We start from the raw sequence: 15,615 nt of genomic DNA on the forward strand, positions 1-15,615 counted from the left end.
GCACACAGTATCTGCCACGTAATCAAGTTGACTCAACCTCCCTATATTTCGGTAAACAAATGACCAAGTCTGAGGCAATTTAATAAAACATGAACCTTTAGCCCAATTTCATTTAAATGCTTCAACACCTAAGAGAGGCTCTGCTTGTCTTCAGGCCCAGAGACTCAGTGGGGAGACCTGACATACTGAGTTCAAGGCCTCATTCCTCAGTCTTTCATCTTCTTTCAATCACTTTCTTGATGTTGGAAGCTCCACCTTGGTCTACCATTTTCTTTGCTATGTAATTTCTCCACATCCTCTCCAACACTTATTTTCTGTTTTTAAAATTACAGTCATCCTAGTGGATGTGAAGTGGTATCTTATTGTTGTTTGGATTTGCATTTCCCTAATAACTAATGATGTTGAGAATCTATTCATGTGCTTGATGGCCATTTGTATATATCTTCATTGGAGAAATGCCTATTCAAGTCATTTGCCCATTTTAAAATTAGATTGTTTGTCTTTTTGTTGAGTGTAGGAGTTCCTTATATATTCTGGATACAAGACTTTTATCAGATATATGATTTGCAAATATTTTCTCCCATTGTGTGGGTTGTTTTTTCACTTTGATAGTATCCTTTGATACAGAGGCTTTTAATTTTGATGAAGTCCAATTTATCTATTTTTTCTTTTGTTGCTTGTGCTTTTGATGTCATATTTAAGAAATCATTGCCAAATCAAAGGTCATGAGGATTTATGCCTGTTTTCTTCTCAGAGTTTTATGGTTTTAGCTCTTATATTTATGTCTTTAATATTTATATATGTTGTAAAGTAAGGACCAAATTCATTCTTTTGAACATGAATATCCCTGAAGAGACTATTTTCTCCATTGAATGGCCTTGGCACCCTTGTTGAAAATCAATTGACCATACTATGTTGACCACAGTTTATTTCTGGACTTTCTATTTTATGCTTTTGGTCTATATGTTTATCCCTACACCAGTACCACATTGTTTTGATTACTGTAGCTTTGCAATAAATTTTGAAATAAGGAAATGTGAGTCCTTCAACTTTGTTCTTTTTCAAGATTGTTTTGGCTCTTTTGGGTCCTTTGCAATTTTATGCAAATTTTAGGATCAGCTTTTCCATTTCTGCAAAAAAAGGCCATTGGGCTTTTGACAGAGATTACATTGAATCTATAATTTGTGGAGTATTGCCATCTTAAGTCTTCCAAACCATGAACATGAGATGTCTTCCATTTATTTAGGTCTTATTTAATTTCTTTCAGCAATGTTTAGTAGTTTTCAATGTATAAGCCTTGTACCTCCTTGGTTAGATTTATTTTCAAGTATTGTAAATGGACTAGTTTTAATTTCCATCTTAACTTTTTTTGGGGGTGGGCCTGTGTATAGGAATCAACTAACAATTGTGTGTTGATCTTGTATCCTGCAACATTAATGAATTTGTTTATTAGCTCTAATAGTTTGTGTGTGTATTCTTTAGGATTTTTAATACACAGGATCATGTCAGCTGCAAATGGAGAGTCTTACTTTTTCCTTTCTAATTGCGATTCCTTTTATTTTCTTGCCTAATTGCTCTGGCTAGAACTTCTGGTACAATGTTGACTATCAGTGGTGGGAGTGAACATTTTCCTGATCTTAGAGGGAAACCTTTCAATCTTTTACCATTTAGTATGCTGTTAGCTGTGGGTTTTTCGTGAATGCCTTTTAACAGGTTGAGGAAATTCCATTCTCTTCCTAATTTGCTGAGTGCCAAGAAAGGGTACTGATTTTTGTCAAATGCTTTTTCTTATCAATTGAGATGATAATGTTTATGTTCCCTTCATTCTTTTTTTTTAATAACAAAGAGCTTTATTTTCATATCACTGTTCTAGTTTCTTCTGAGTTCTCTGCATTCTATTATGTGGTATACCGCATTGACTGATTTTTATATGTTGAATCATCCCCATATTCTTGCAATAAATCTTAGTTTGTCATGGTATATAATCTGTCTTTGTCTGGCTTAGGTATCAAGGTAATGCTGGTCTTATAGAAGGAATTAGGAAGTGTTAACTCCTTATCTATTTTTTTGTAAGAGTTTAAGAAGAATTCGTGTTAATTCTTCTTTTAATGTTTGGTAGACTTCACCAGCGATTTCTACTAAATTCTGGTTCTGTACTTTCTTTGTTGAGGGGTTTTTGATTATTGATTCAATCTCTTTGTTATAGATGTGTTTAGACTTTTTACTTCTTCTTGAGTCAGTTTTGGTGATTTGTGTGTTCCTAGAAATTTGTCCATTTCATCTAGGTTATCTATTTTGTTGGCAATAAAGCTTATTTTTGATGAATAAATTTGTTTATGGTTCAGCCATCCAAAATACCATGCAATTTATCTAATATTTATAAAACCTGAAATGTATGTTTTCTTGCATTTAGTCTTCTAAAGCAAAATGTATATAAAATTCCATAAGAGAATTAAACAAAATTTCCCCAATAGTAAGAAACAAAAATCTTCTGATAAGAGTGTGACTGATAAATTTCACTTCTAAAAAGCATAAGCCTTCTTCACGTTTCTTTTTGTTAAAGTAAATGATTTCTCACATAAAAGGAAACTTCTTTTTCTACCTAGAAACAGGAGTGATGACAGAATGGACTCCTGAGCCTCTGCCTGTGTTTGAATCCCTGCTCTGCCACTTATTTGCCATATAGAATCTTGGGGTTAAACTCTTCCTGACCCGGGTTCCTCATCTGTAAAAAGGAGAATAATAACAGAACATACCTCATAAGGTTGCTGTGAAGATTAAGTGCATTAATACATGCAAAAACTTGGTTCCTAGTTCATAATAAACATTCAATAATTATAAGAAATATTATTATTTTTCATAAGGTGGTCATTAATTGGGGTTAAAATTAAGAGCAGCTAGACATCTCAGTGCAGAAGCTAACAGTAAAAGTCAAGATAGCAATGTTAGATGATGCACACAAGGAAGGACCATATTTTCCTCTAGATTTATAAGATCCCAGACTAGGAGAAGAATGAATGCTTTGGTGAATGCTCTGTCACTAGAAAAGAAATAGTTTTCTTCACTAGTACCCAGAAGAGCAGAGCCTGCTGATGACAAAACTGCATTAGAGAGGCCCCTTCAGTGGAATAAAAAATCAAAGGGACTGTTCTATGAATCCCATAAAGGAAAGGAAGATCCTCAGAGAAAACAATCAGTTCCTTTACTTTAAGGTGAGTCTGACTCCATTGCGGGCACAGGGAACAAGAGAGTGGATGATGAGTGGAGATGAGAAATGATCACAAGTGTAAGTACTTTCCTTCCAAATCACAGGTCTAAGCCTCCACAAGAAGGGATGATGTACTGAAACATTTCTGCTTTTGAAATTTTTGCTTTGTTTCTTATAGCTTTTCCTCTTCTTCTCTCCCTTACCCTAAATACATAAATATACTCTACCACTGATCCCTCCTTGTCAGGAAAGTAACTGAATTCATACCCACACTATAATGAATATATGAAATATTAATGTATTTGTCACTATCACTGCTATTTTCTTAGTGGTCACACCAGTAAAATGCCCATGGAATTTGTTTTATGCATAGATGTACTAAGTTTCTTGGTTTCCTGTGTAGAAATATTTCACAAGCATTCAAAATCAGCTAAAAAAAATTTCTTTTAATTTTTAAAGGAAGCAACTAAAATAAAGGCTACCCTGATATAAAATGTAAAAACACATTAACCACAATATGGACTTTCAAAAGGTGGGAATTTAGTTTATACTCATTTTATATTAAGATATAAGTTAATGACTTATACCTTAAAGGATTTATCATAAAATGTTACTGCCCAGTGCATTTTTGCAAACAATAAATAATTCACTGAGAATATTAACATTCACATGTGTAATTAAGAGTTTACAAATGTACAAAACTTTGGGTAATAAACACTTTAAACTTATTTTTCAAACATTGAATAAGCCCCTTCCCCCCAAACTGTTTGATTACAAAGAAGCACAAAGGATTAACTAACTCTGGCAAAAGATAGCAAACAAGGCAGGGGAGGCAAATAGAGATCTGAGAACATAAGAATATCCAAACAGTTCTGTCAATATAAAAAGACAAAATCAAAACATTTTTAACGATATAAAAGAAAGCAAATTCACACGATTAAATGCTAATTAGGTGAAAGAACATTAGAGGGTATATAACATTTATTTTCTCCACAAAATTTGCATATCTTAAATTTAATGCAAAACACCATGTTTCAATTCTAATTTAAGAATATCAATAACATGGAGTTCTTGGTGAATCTAGATGGAATGAACATTTAAATAGATCCCAAAGGTCATATCAAGTTTTTATTTGGTCTTTTGTTGTTCTAACTCTTTAATATTTTTATTTATTCATTGGACTAAGCCGATTTTAGAAATATATCCACAAGCGAAGCATATATAATGCAACTATTTCTGAAAACAGCTAAATGCATAGTCTTTAGTAATATCATTAAGACACTGGTTGTAGTTAAGTAAACAAATGAATAAAAATTACCATAATTCATGTATGATAAAGTTACATAGCAAAACATTAGAAGTTTTATCTGGGGTATTTGCACTGTAAGAAAAGAAATGTGGATAATATGAGCAAAATGTGCTTGATTATTAAAAGAAATGAAATTCCCGGTTAACACTGGGTTGTGTCAGGAGCAGTGCATTTGTCCTCATATTTTATATCAGGAACATACGTTCACAATCCACCAGCTGCAGTTTTGATTTGCTAAGAAATAAAAGTATTTAATCCTGGTTCTTCCTTGTTTTAACATCTTCCCTTAGAGACCAGGCACTTTGTGCTCTGGAATGTGGCCTTGCAAATTTACTAAAAACGTATCCATTGATAGTAGAACAATTATACTAAATTCATAAAGGAAGTGAATATCTTCATTTAGAAAACAAAGCACTAAGTTATAACTTTACAGTCACAACACAAGCCCCAGCTCTTCCTAGGCACAGTGGAGCAACCTAAAAAAAAAAAAAAAAGACACGTGTTGGGTTTGTGGGTAAAAACATTGATAATACCACACCAGTCGGTGAAATACTGAAATAGTTCATACTTGTTGGCAAAGAGCTGCTGCCTGCACCCTAAGCTGGCCCAGGTCTTAAACAAGACTCTTCCTCTTGATGCCAAAGCTTCATAGACTAAATTGTTTTGGGTATATAACATAATTATGTAGTATTTACTTCTCTTTAAAGGTGATTTTTAAAGATAGCACAGGAATTGTTCTACATGAAACACTATTTTGGCCAACATGATGCACAATATGGATGTGAGGAAATGCTGAACACTTAGAGTAACTTTGTGACTAATATGGAGAAAATACCAAGTATTATCCTGAGAGGCCATGCAACAGAAGTGCTATCTCAGAGAGAGTACACAGAATATACCACATGCCCTGGGTCTGTCAACTCCAGAGGAACCACTAACTTCACATTCACTGATGACCTTCTCAGCGTGGCTGACGGGTCTAAACCCATTCTACTGTTTTTTACCAGAGTGAATAAATAATAAATACTACCGATTGAACTCCTTAGGAGTGGAAACAAACCTGGTGAATAAACTCCATGACAGTGAGATAGAAGTATGAGGTACTACGGGAAAAGTATAATCTTGACTTATGCATTAGGAACAATTCTTAAATCTTTCACTTCTTGTCTTTTTTTTTTTTTTTAAAGTACTCTAGACACTGGGCAATTCATAGCGGAGATAAGTGTGGACAAGGATAGTTTTAAAAGAAGGACTACTTGGAGCCCAGTAAGAATCTATGCATTTGAGCTAACAGAATTAAGACACTAGTATTTGGGAAGGGGTGACTAATATAAAGTACTAAGAAAGTTTGTTTTGTACTTATGTATGTGGGTGTATGTCATAAAGTATTTTTGTCAAATACATGATATCAAAGTGACTTTCTAGTCATTTTGACTCCTCCTCCCCAGACCAATGAGTGGATTTTAAGAATACATCTGACTTCAATTTTAAGAGAATTCTTGGTTGTTCTCCAACTGAATCAGTTGTTTTGATCACTGTTATATCTTTTTGAACAAATAACCTATTTTAAAACCATATCTACTTACAGTATTCTAGAAGTAACCTCTACGTCATTTAAATCAAAACGTCTGTAATCAGCTTTTCTCAAAACACTCAAGACACTAAGTCTCTACATTGTGAATAGCTGATGTTGTCACGACAACCAGCTAGAAAGTTTAGCTTAGAGAATTTATTAAATACAATGCAGTCACCTCCTGCTTTGGGTCAAGGCTGGTAGTGGGGTGGGTGATGGCTTAAGACTTAGTAATCACATTTCATTCCCTGTACAAATAAATGTCCTCTTGTCCATTTGTAGAAACATTGAATGGAAAACATTTATTTTTCAGATACTATGGTTGTAAATTCACATTTAGGAGCTTTAAAATCACTTATATGTAGAATCTAAAAAATACAACAAACTAGCAAATATAACAAAAAAGAAACAGACTCACAGATATAGAGAACAAATTATTGGTTACCAGTGGGGAAAGGGAAGGGGGAGGGGCAAAATAGGGCTAGGGGATTAAGAGGTACAAACTATTATGTGTAAAATAAGCTACAAAGATATATCGTACAACACAGGGAATACAGTCAATATTTTATAATATCTATAAATGGAGCATAACCTTTAAAATCGTGAATCACTATATTGTATACCTGTAACTTATAATATTGTACATTGACTGTACTTCAATAAAAAAAATTTAAAGAAAAGTAATGGAGATGGCATGTAAACCAAAGAGCTATGTGGTCACAGATTATTAATTTTGATACAGGGTGATTCAGCATAAGGTATTAATTATCTGTAACAGCAAGTCTGAAATACTGGCTAATAGGTTTCCTTAGAACTGGCCTAAGGGCTTAAATAAAATACACCTCAGGAAAAGAGATTCTTCTATCTCTTCTTGGATTCCTTGGTTATCATTCACAATTACTTCTGCCACGGTAGGAGGCTGATGGTATGTAATCTCATAATTTCTATGAAATCCTGTAGCTCTAACTCAAGCTCTCAAATTATGCCTTCTCGCCTTCACCAAGTGATCTCACTTACTTAAGAAACAAGATCAACGTCATAACAATCTAAGTCTCTTTTTCTATCCTTCTCTTCACTTGAAAACACTTTGCATCTTTCTACACTGATATTCTCATTTTTCCCTCCAGCTTTGGAGGATAAGACCTTTCCTCCAGTCTAAGGAGGACCTGCCTTTGCTCTCAATTCTGTTCCTGTCCTTCTTTCAGAAAAGTGCCCTTCAATTTTGCTTTCTCCTTCTAGCATCTGGAATCCTGTTCAACTCTCGTCTTCATCTCTATCGTGAAAAAGATCCTAGGCTCAAATTCTAACTCCACCATTCATCTGCTGTGTGACGCTGGGTCAGCTATTTAACCTCTCTGTCTCAGACTCCTTCATCCAACATAGTGAGGAAATAATAGTACTTTCCTCATAGTGTTGTTGGGAAGATTCTTTAATGTAAAGTACTTAGACCAGAGTCGGGTACATAAAATGTACTCAGTAAGTAAGTATTAACTTTCTGTCATCATCATCATTTTAAAATTGTATGCCCCTCTAGCTCCCACATTTACTTTTTACTCTTCTTTTTACTTTTTACACTGTGTGGTGGCTTCTGATTCTATCATATTCTCAAAGGTCCTGACAACTTCATGAATGACAAATTTTCTTCATTCTTCCTTAAGCTGTTGAAATTCCCCTCTCCTTTTTTTTTTTTTTTTAACCATTTTATTTATGTTTTTTGGCTGCGCTATGCAGCATGTGGGATCTTAGTTCCTCCACCAGGGATTGAACCTGTGCTCCCTGCGTTGGGAGCGCAGAATCTTAACCACTGGACTGCCAGGGAAGCCCCCCCTCACCTTTCTTTTAATGCTCTATTTCATTATCTACTAAGACACTCTCTAATCATTCTTCTGCTGTTTCCTTCAGAAGCTGCACCTCTCTATACAACCTAGTAAGTGTATAAATTAAAAATAAACAGGACTTGGTAATATCTCTTGGATCCATCTGTATATTTAACACCTCAAGCCTTATAACTGAAGTTTATAACTTTATAAATGTTTTCCTTTCACCCAGGCTTCACTTACCCTGCCCCTAACCCAACTTACCCTGTCCCCACCTGCTGACATGTGGACTTTCTATTACTGCATTGCTCTCTTGGTTAAAAGTCTCCACTGGTTTCTCATTACCAAACTCTTTAGATTGACCATTGCGGACCTCCATCCCGACCCCAACCTTCCTCTCCAATAAGAACTCCTACTCTTCTCAAGCATGGAGCCTTATAACCCACCACACTTCCTTAATAGAGCCTGCATATTTCTGCTTTAGTGACATTTCTTTCATGTTTTCTCACACAATTTCCTTTTTCCTCCTACCTTTTATTTTTTGGTCACGCTGCGCGGCATGTGGGATCTTAGTTCCCTGACTAGGGAGAGAACCCTCGCCCCCAGCAGTGGAAACAAGGAGTCTTAACCATTGGACCACCAGGGAAGCCCCTTCCTTCTATCTTTTTGAATTGGATCAATTCATTAAGGCTTAGAGTAAATCCCACTTCTTCCTTACCGAAGCCCTCTCAACAGCCATTTTCTCTCTTCTCTTTGATTTCCTAGGCCACTCACTGCCTATACCATGGGACACTTCATACCAACTGCTCCACACTGCGGATCCTCCCTTTACATGAGCAGATCTCACCTACCTAAGTAGTTAAGCTCTGTGACAGCAGGGATTCTCATAGGTATTGTTTTCTTGACAGTACTTACCACTGCTCCTTGTATGTAGGAAAACCTTGGCTCAGTTAAACATCTGAGTGCCTTTTATGTACCCTATACTGAATTGGATGCCAGAGGCAGAAAATTCCTGGTTCTGTTCTGGGTGATGATGGAAACAAAGATCTCAAAAGATCATTCTTAGAAGTGCTAGGCCCTCTCAGAAATAGACAAAGAGGGAATTTTTTCTGTTAAGTTTGTCAGGTCAGGTTTCTTACTTGTTAATGTAACTTAGGATTGCCATCTTTACTAGGTTATAACCAGACATTTGATCTGCTCCCAAATATCTGTGGCTTGAGTATTTAAAAATTATTGCTCATGTATGGGTAAGTGGTTCATTTGTTCCTGACTACTATCTTTGTTTTTAATTTTCCACAATCTCCCTCCCTTTATTACAGCCCTCTTGTGGTCCTATCCTCTATCTATGCTAGAACATCTCATCAATTCTCAGCAAGTAAATGGTGGCAGCTAATAATAATAACCAACTAATAAGAATTTCTTTGAGTATTAACTTACATTTTAAAGGTAATTTTGGATTTTACCTATACTATAAAATTAAACATTCCCTCTGTTTTCTTATATTTAGTTAAAAGATGACTTTATCATGTTTATGCCATATATTTTGATATTGGACATAATTGAGAGGATTTGTTTTACCAAACAACTGTTTGTAACAAAAACAGAGTAAGTGTAATAATGAAAAATGAAATGCCATACCTGGGTCCACTCATTTGTCTGGGGATCATAAGCCTCCACTGTATTAAGGTAAGTCTGTCCATCATACCCTCCGACAGCATATAATTTATCACCAAGTAAACAGACTCCCACGGCATCTCTGCTGATGCTCATAGATGCCACTGCAGTCCACATATCCGTTTTAGGATCATATCTGAAAGAAAATTTTAGAACTGGAGCTGATATTGTTCTCACAATATTTTACATAAAAATAGTTTTGTCCTTTAATCTTATCATCTGCTATATAAAATACATTTGAACATATTTTAGAGAAAAATATCAATATTTTCCTGAAAACTTTTAACTTACAACATAATAGAGCTATTTTGCAGATGCATAACACTTAAACTAGTCAAAAGAGGTAATGTAAATGTTGAAAACTGCTTTAAGGTTTCAGGTTGCCTACTGAAAATTTGAGGAAATCAATTCATGAAGCTCTATGTAAGATGACTTACAGCCTCAATCATTGCTAACTGTCCATTTTTGGAGCTTCTTGTTCCTTTCATGAAGTATGTTAATTAGAACTGCCCCAAATTGTCTATCTGAGAGCAGATACATCATGCTAAGATGACTTATACTGCTTCCAATACTTGTATCAATGAACAATTTTTCACTGGGTGCAGTCCTGTAGTGGGCCTGTAATTTATGGGGCAAAGTATATAAAGACTTCTATATCCCTTTCCTGGATTATAACATGTAACAAGCATAGTCTGAATTATTTTCTCCCCAATACAGGTGAAATGCAGGTGTAACTATCATCCTCTCTCAAAAAACACCAACCAACTCTGCTTATTATTTCATAGAAAGCACTTGTTGTCATCAACAAACCTTCATTTCACTTTTTATTCTTCTTCTATCATTTATAATTTATTGAATAATCTATACACGCACATTCATTAACTTCCCATTGCTCTTTAAAATCCAAAGTTTTTAATAAGGCATCAAGACTCTGCATGATCTGCCCCAATGTTCCCCCACTCCTTTCCTGCCACTCTCTCCATCATTCTTTGTTCTCCAATGACAGTGGCCGACTTCCAGTTTTCTGAATGAAACATATTCCTTCCTGCTTTGGAGTGTTCATACACACTCCTATTGACTCTACCTCCTAAAGCCCTTCAATTCTCCCCATTCCACTGACCATAGCAGATGGGAGCCTAAGCCACTGTCCAGAGCGTCCACTGACGTCGGGCTCTTTACCTAGGCCCATATTTGAGTTTTGAACAAGGATGACTTGATCAAGATTTCAAGCCTTACTAGCCCTTTATTTTCTTTTAGTATTTCATACTACTTCATTTTATATCAAAATATGTCAGGAATGTCCCTCTCCTTTTTGCTTATTTGGCCTCCAGCCTGTAATTAATTCTCTGTGAAATTTGTCAAACCCCTTTTCTTATTAGGTACAATGTCCAGTACAAAATAGATACACAATAAATGTTTGTCATATGATTCAATTAATAAACTGTATAATCAATTCTAAGGTCAGATTGAGAGAAGACTGAGTAGGCTCTTGGTGACAGACTGAGAGATGGCCTGAGCAGACCACCCAGTGTTTACAGAGCTCCTAAGGAACTGCCTTGCACATGGTGGATGCTCAATAAAGAGTTACCAATTCCTGTGGAAGTGTCAGAGGCTTAGGTTTGATTTTTTATTCCTAGTTTTCCTTCACAGGAAATTACCTCTCCACACAGTCTGAGAGTCTGGAAGTCAAGTTGGATGCAGGTGCGTCATGGCCTCCGATGGCGTACAGCAATCCATTCCAGGTAGTGACTCCTACTCCCCCCCTCCTTTTTGACATTTGTGCACAGAGTGTCCATTTATTAGTATGAGGGTCAAAACATTCTACTGACTTTAGACAAGAACTGCCATCACGACCACCAACTGCATAAAGTCTGTAAAAACAACAAATGGGATGATAAATAAGAGATGGTGCTATTATTATGCATAGGACAGAGGTTATTCTTATGGTATTTCATTGAATTCAAGGTGCCTATCAACGATAAGAAATACTGTCGGGCTTCCCTGGTGGCGCAGTGGTTGAGAGTCCGCCTGCCGATGCAGGGGACATGGGTTCGTGCCCTGGTCTGGGAAGATCCCACATGCCGCGGAGCGGCTGGGCCCGTGAGCCATGGCCGCTGAGCCTGCGCGTCCGGAGCCTGTGCTCCGCAACAGGAGAGGCCACAACAGTGAGAAGCCCGCGTACCGCAAAAAAAAAAAAAAAAAGAAATACTGTCAATTTATGTGCCATTAAGAAAGAAGATGGGACTTCCCTGGGGGCTCAGTGGTTAAGAATCTGCCTGCCAATGCAGGGGATATGGGTTCGATCCCTTCCAGGAAGATCTCACATGCCGCGGAGCAACTAAGCTGGTGTGCCACAACTACTGAGCCTGTGCTCTAGAGCCCGCGAGCCAGAGCTACTGAGCCCGTGTGCCACAACTACTGAAGCCCACGTGCCTAGAGCCCATGCTCTGCAACAAAAGGAGCCACTGCAATGAGAAGTCCGAGCACCGCAACAAAGAGTAGCCCCAGTAGCCGCAACTAGAGAAAGCCCGCGTGCAGCAACGAAGACCCAATTCAGCCAAAATTAAATAAATAAATACATTTATAAAAAAGAGAAAGACGTGCTACCAATTAAATGGCACATATATATATCATATATTATTCTGTACATATATAAAAAAGAAAACAAACTCACATGAAAACAATGACAACATTTTCACAGCTGCCATCTGTTTGATAAGTTATCATTGAGTGTAAAATGCGTCACAATTTTAGAGATGTTAAAGTATGTCTTAAAATAGATAAAATATTGTGTATAAATATACCGTGACATTTCTTAAATAGCTAAGATAGGACTTGGTGATAAATGAAAGAAACTAACCTTCTCTGAGCACCTACCACAGGTGAGGCACTTTACATGCATTAATTTAATCATTATAATGATGCTATGACAAACCATTTGTATCCCTGTTGCACAGGTGAAGAAACTGGGGTTAATGGAGATTAAGAGACTTGTACATAGTCACCCAGGAAGAAGCAGAACCAGGACAATAGTTATATTAATGAGCAGTTGGACAGTCAAGAGTCATCTGGTATGTACTTGTAATAGTGAAATATGAGAATAAAACTACAGATTCAAATATATTGATTTACTAGGCAACGTTTAGGACGTTAACATACCATATTTATATTTATTGGTATGTTAACGTCCTAAACATTGCCTAGTAAACCAATTTATTATCAATCAATATACTGCATTAATTTAAAAGTCTTTTTACTCTGAACTTAAAATATATATAAAATATTTTAAATATTTAAACATTTGAATATTCTTTATTAAGCACAAAATCTTCTTACACTTACTATTCACATAGGAAGCTCTTTGTAGATATTTTTTCTATCATTTAAAAAAAATAATAAATTCAGTTCGCTGCTTGTTCAAAAGCCCACACATTTTGAATTTATGGATGCCTTAGTTAATATTTAGCTATTTTTAATTCTTGAGAAATAATATTTGAACTATATCAAATTTCTGCCCATTAAAACTCTAAGTATTTATATTTGGATAAATATACATATTTTAAAGACAGATTTCATAATTTTAATTCATAATTTAAAGTACCTATGCCACTCAAACTGGTTCTTAAATAATAAGACGACCATATTTTAAACAGCAAAGCATGTTTGTAGCAGTGTCTTGTTCTAAACTTAAAATATATTAATAGTATGGAATTTGAAATTTATTTGAAACTTTAATCTGTTAAAAATTTTATCTGTTAAAAACTATTTTTTGTGCTACTGTTCTTAATATTAAGCTGTACTCATCTTTAACTAATACTTGGAAGAATAATTACCTAAATATGGATCATAGAATATTAGAAGGAATCAACTAGAAAATGTCAATAACTAAAAATATATGTACACACACACATATAGTATCATAGGCTTCCAGCACCCTACCCTCTTCACAGTGAACTCATGGGTCTTCTTGTGAAAAGTGGTGTAGTACAGTGATTTAGAGCATGAATTCTGGAGCCAGACTCTCTGGGTTTGAATCCTGGTTCTTCCACTTATCACGTACTAGCTGTGACTGTGGACAAGTTATTTAATCTCCGTCTGCCTGAACTTCATCATCCATAAAATCTAGAAGCCCTGCCTCACAGGATTATTGGTGATCAAACTTAAAGTACTTTGAATATTGCCTGGCACATGGTAAACATGGTATGTGTTAAAGGGGAAAAATAAATTCTGTCTCTATTTGCATTCTTTTAGAAAACGGTATTTTAGGAGATGTTAAATGTACAAACAACATTCATACTGAGATAACATTAAGGGCTAAAATGTATTGTAACACTTTCTGAAGAATCATATCTCACGCAATGGTTTTCAAACTGTATTCTAAGACCAGGACTCTGTGGAGGATGTTAGGGGACCCCCAAAATGGTTCATTTAAAATTAAAGATTAAAAAGTAGTTTTAATTTTCAAAAATATCACCTGGCTCAATTAAACGTCATGCAAAATTCAGAACTCATCTTTCTTCCCCATGACAATATCTATTACAATAAAAAGAGAAATATTATGTCAAACTGCAATAGTATTGTACTACATATTTAAAAATAAGATTTAGGTCTCACCTGACTTCTAAAATTATGATCAAGAATACAAGTGGTTGGTAGATATTGTTTGAGATTCAGCTGAGAAAAAAATGTCTACTACTTTCAAACTACTTGAGCAATTTAACTGAAGAATTTCCTGTGATTCCAATTAAATTGCTCTAGTAGTTAAAATAACTATTACCAATTTCAGCTTCTTATCTGCGAATCAGGATTTTCTTCATACTGGACAACCAAAACAAAACAGAAATAATCTGTGTTCTTTAAAACAGACTTATGCTTCTACATTGATTTTTACAGTAAGTATTATAAACGCAAACTTATAATAAATTTAAAATAAGCTTATTATAAACTTGAACCTCCATTTGCTTTAAGTATCGAGGTTTTTGTAAGATTTCACTTGAAAGAAAGATTCTATTGCCAAAAGTATTTGCCAGCCAATGGCTTAAAAGTAGCCTGAGCAACTGGAAGTTTAGACAAAGCTTCTTTCTGTCAAACATGGCAGAAATAAAAATTTTAACACTTTCAAAATTTTAAGATACAGAGTGTAGCTCATAAAACATTAAAACAGTTCTTCCCTAAAGAAACGAACTATAGTTTGCATCAGGAAGCATTGTAAAATAATTTAAAATAACAAAAACAGTATTTAACTGGGCTTTTCATTTTATAAATTAAAAAAATTGAGGCGCAGAGAAATGATTTGTTTTAAATCACAAAGGACTGGTAGAGAGAAAATACATAATTAATTTTTTCAATCAACTGCATATTTAAAATATTAACAACATAATTTCTATTTTTTCCAGGTTCTGGATTTGTACCCCAAAATGGAAACTAACAAAATATTTTAAAACATTGCTACTTTATTTTAGTGCAAGCTTAGAAAAATGGTGGTTGATGGATTAACACATCCTCTTCTTGGGGTGATTAAAGCACTACTGCATATAACTGGTACCAGGATATTCTTCACTAAGGTTGCACACTTCAGGTTTATGTGCTGGATACTGTGCTAGGTGTAAGAAACAAGAAGTCAGATCAGGTCATTCAAGACCATGATCTGCTACAGGAGATGGACCAGTCAATAACTACAATAATAGAGTGGTACATGCTGCAATACAATTATATACAAATTATATACAGTAAAATTGCTGAGGATGGAATGGACAATCAGTGCAGGGGGAATGAAGAGATGAGAGTGGGGATTGGAGGTTTCCTGGAGGTGATTTTTAAGCAAGTTGCAAGGATGCTGAGTTTGCCAGGAAGGAAAGTGGGGGAAACAATATTCTAAGAAAGATGGTGTTGCTTAACAGACAATAGGAATGTGAAACAAAATGTATTTTTCACAAATGGATTAGTTTTGCTGGAGTGTATTATGCATGGGTAGAGGAGAGAGAAGAGGCTAGAGAGGTGGACAGAGGCAAGATCAAAAAGGAGGCTTGGTCAG

General features: G+C 35.4%; 1 protein-coding gene across 1 annotated transcript in view; it reads right to left on the reverse strand.

Moving 5' to 3' along the window:
* Window positions 1-3,634: 3,634 nt before the first annotated feature.
* The window catches only part of KLHL5 (kelch like family member 5), a 75,566-nt gene continuing 63,585 nt past the window's right edge, over window positions 3,635-15,615 (reverse strand). The window contains exons 10-12 of the mRNA XM_027103157.1: window positions 11,240-11,452; window positions 9,546-9,717; window positions 3,635-4,993 (exon numbers count right to left, since the gene is read on the reverse strand). Of these exons, the coding sequence (XP_026958958.1) occupies window positions 4,937-4,993; window positions 9,546-9,717; window positions 11,240-11,452 (442 nt within the window). The 3' untranslated portion in view covers window positions 3,635-4,936. The remainder of the gene's footprint in view (window positions 4,994-9,545; window positions 9,718-11,239; window positions 11,453-15,615) is intronic.

Source organism: Aethalodelphis obliquidens, unplaced genomic scaffold (assembly GCF_003676395.1).
Source record: "Aethalodelphis obliquidens isolate GAN/ISIS:26980383/991018 unplaced genomic scaffold, ASM367639v1 scaffold6, whole genome shotgun sequence".
Taxonomy (NCBI): domain Eukaryota; kingdom Metazoa; phylum Chordata; class Mammalia; order Artiodactyla; family Delphinidae; genus Aethalodelphis; species Aethalodelphis obliquidens.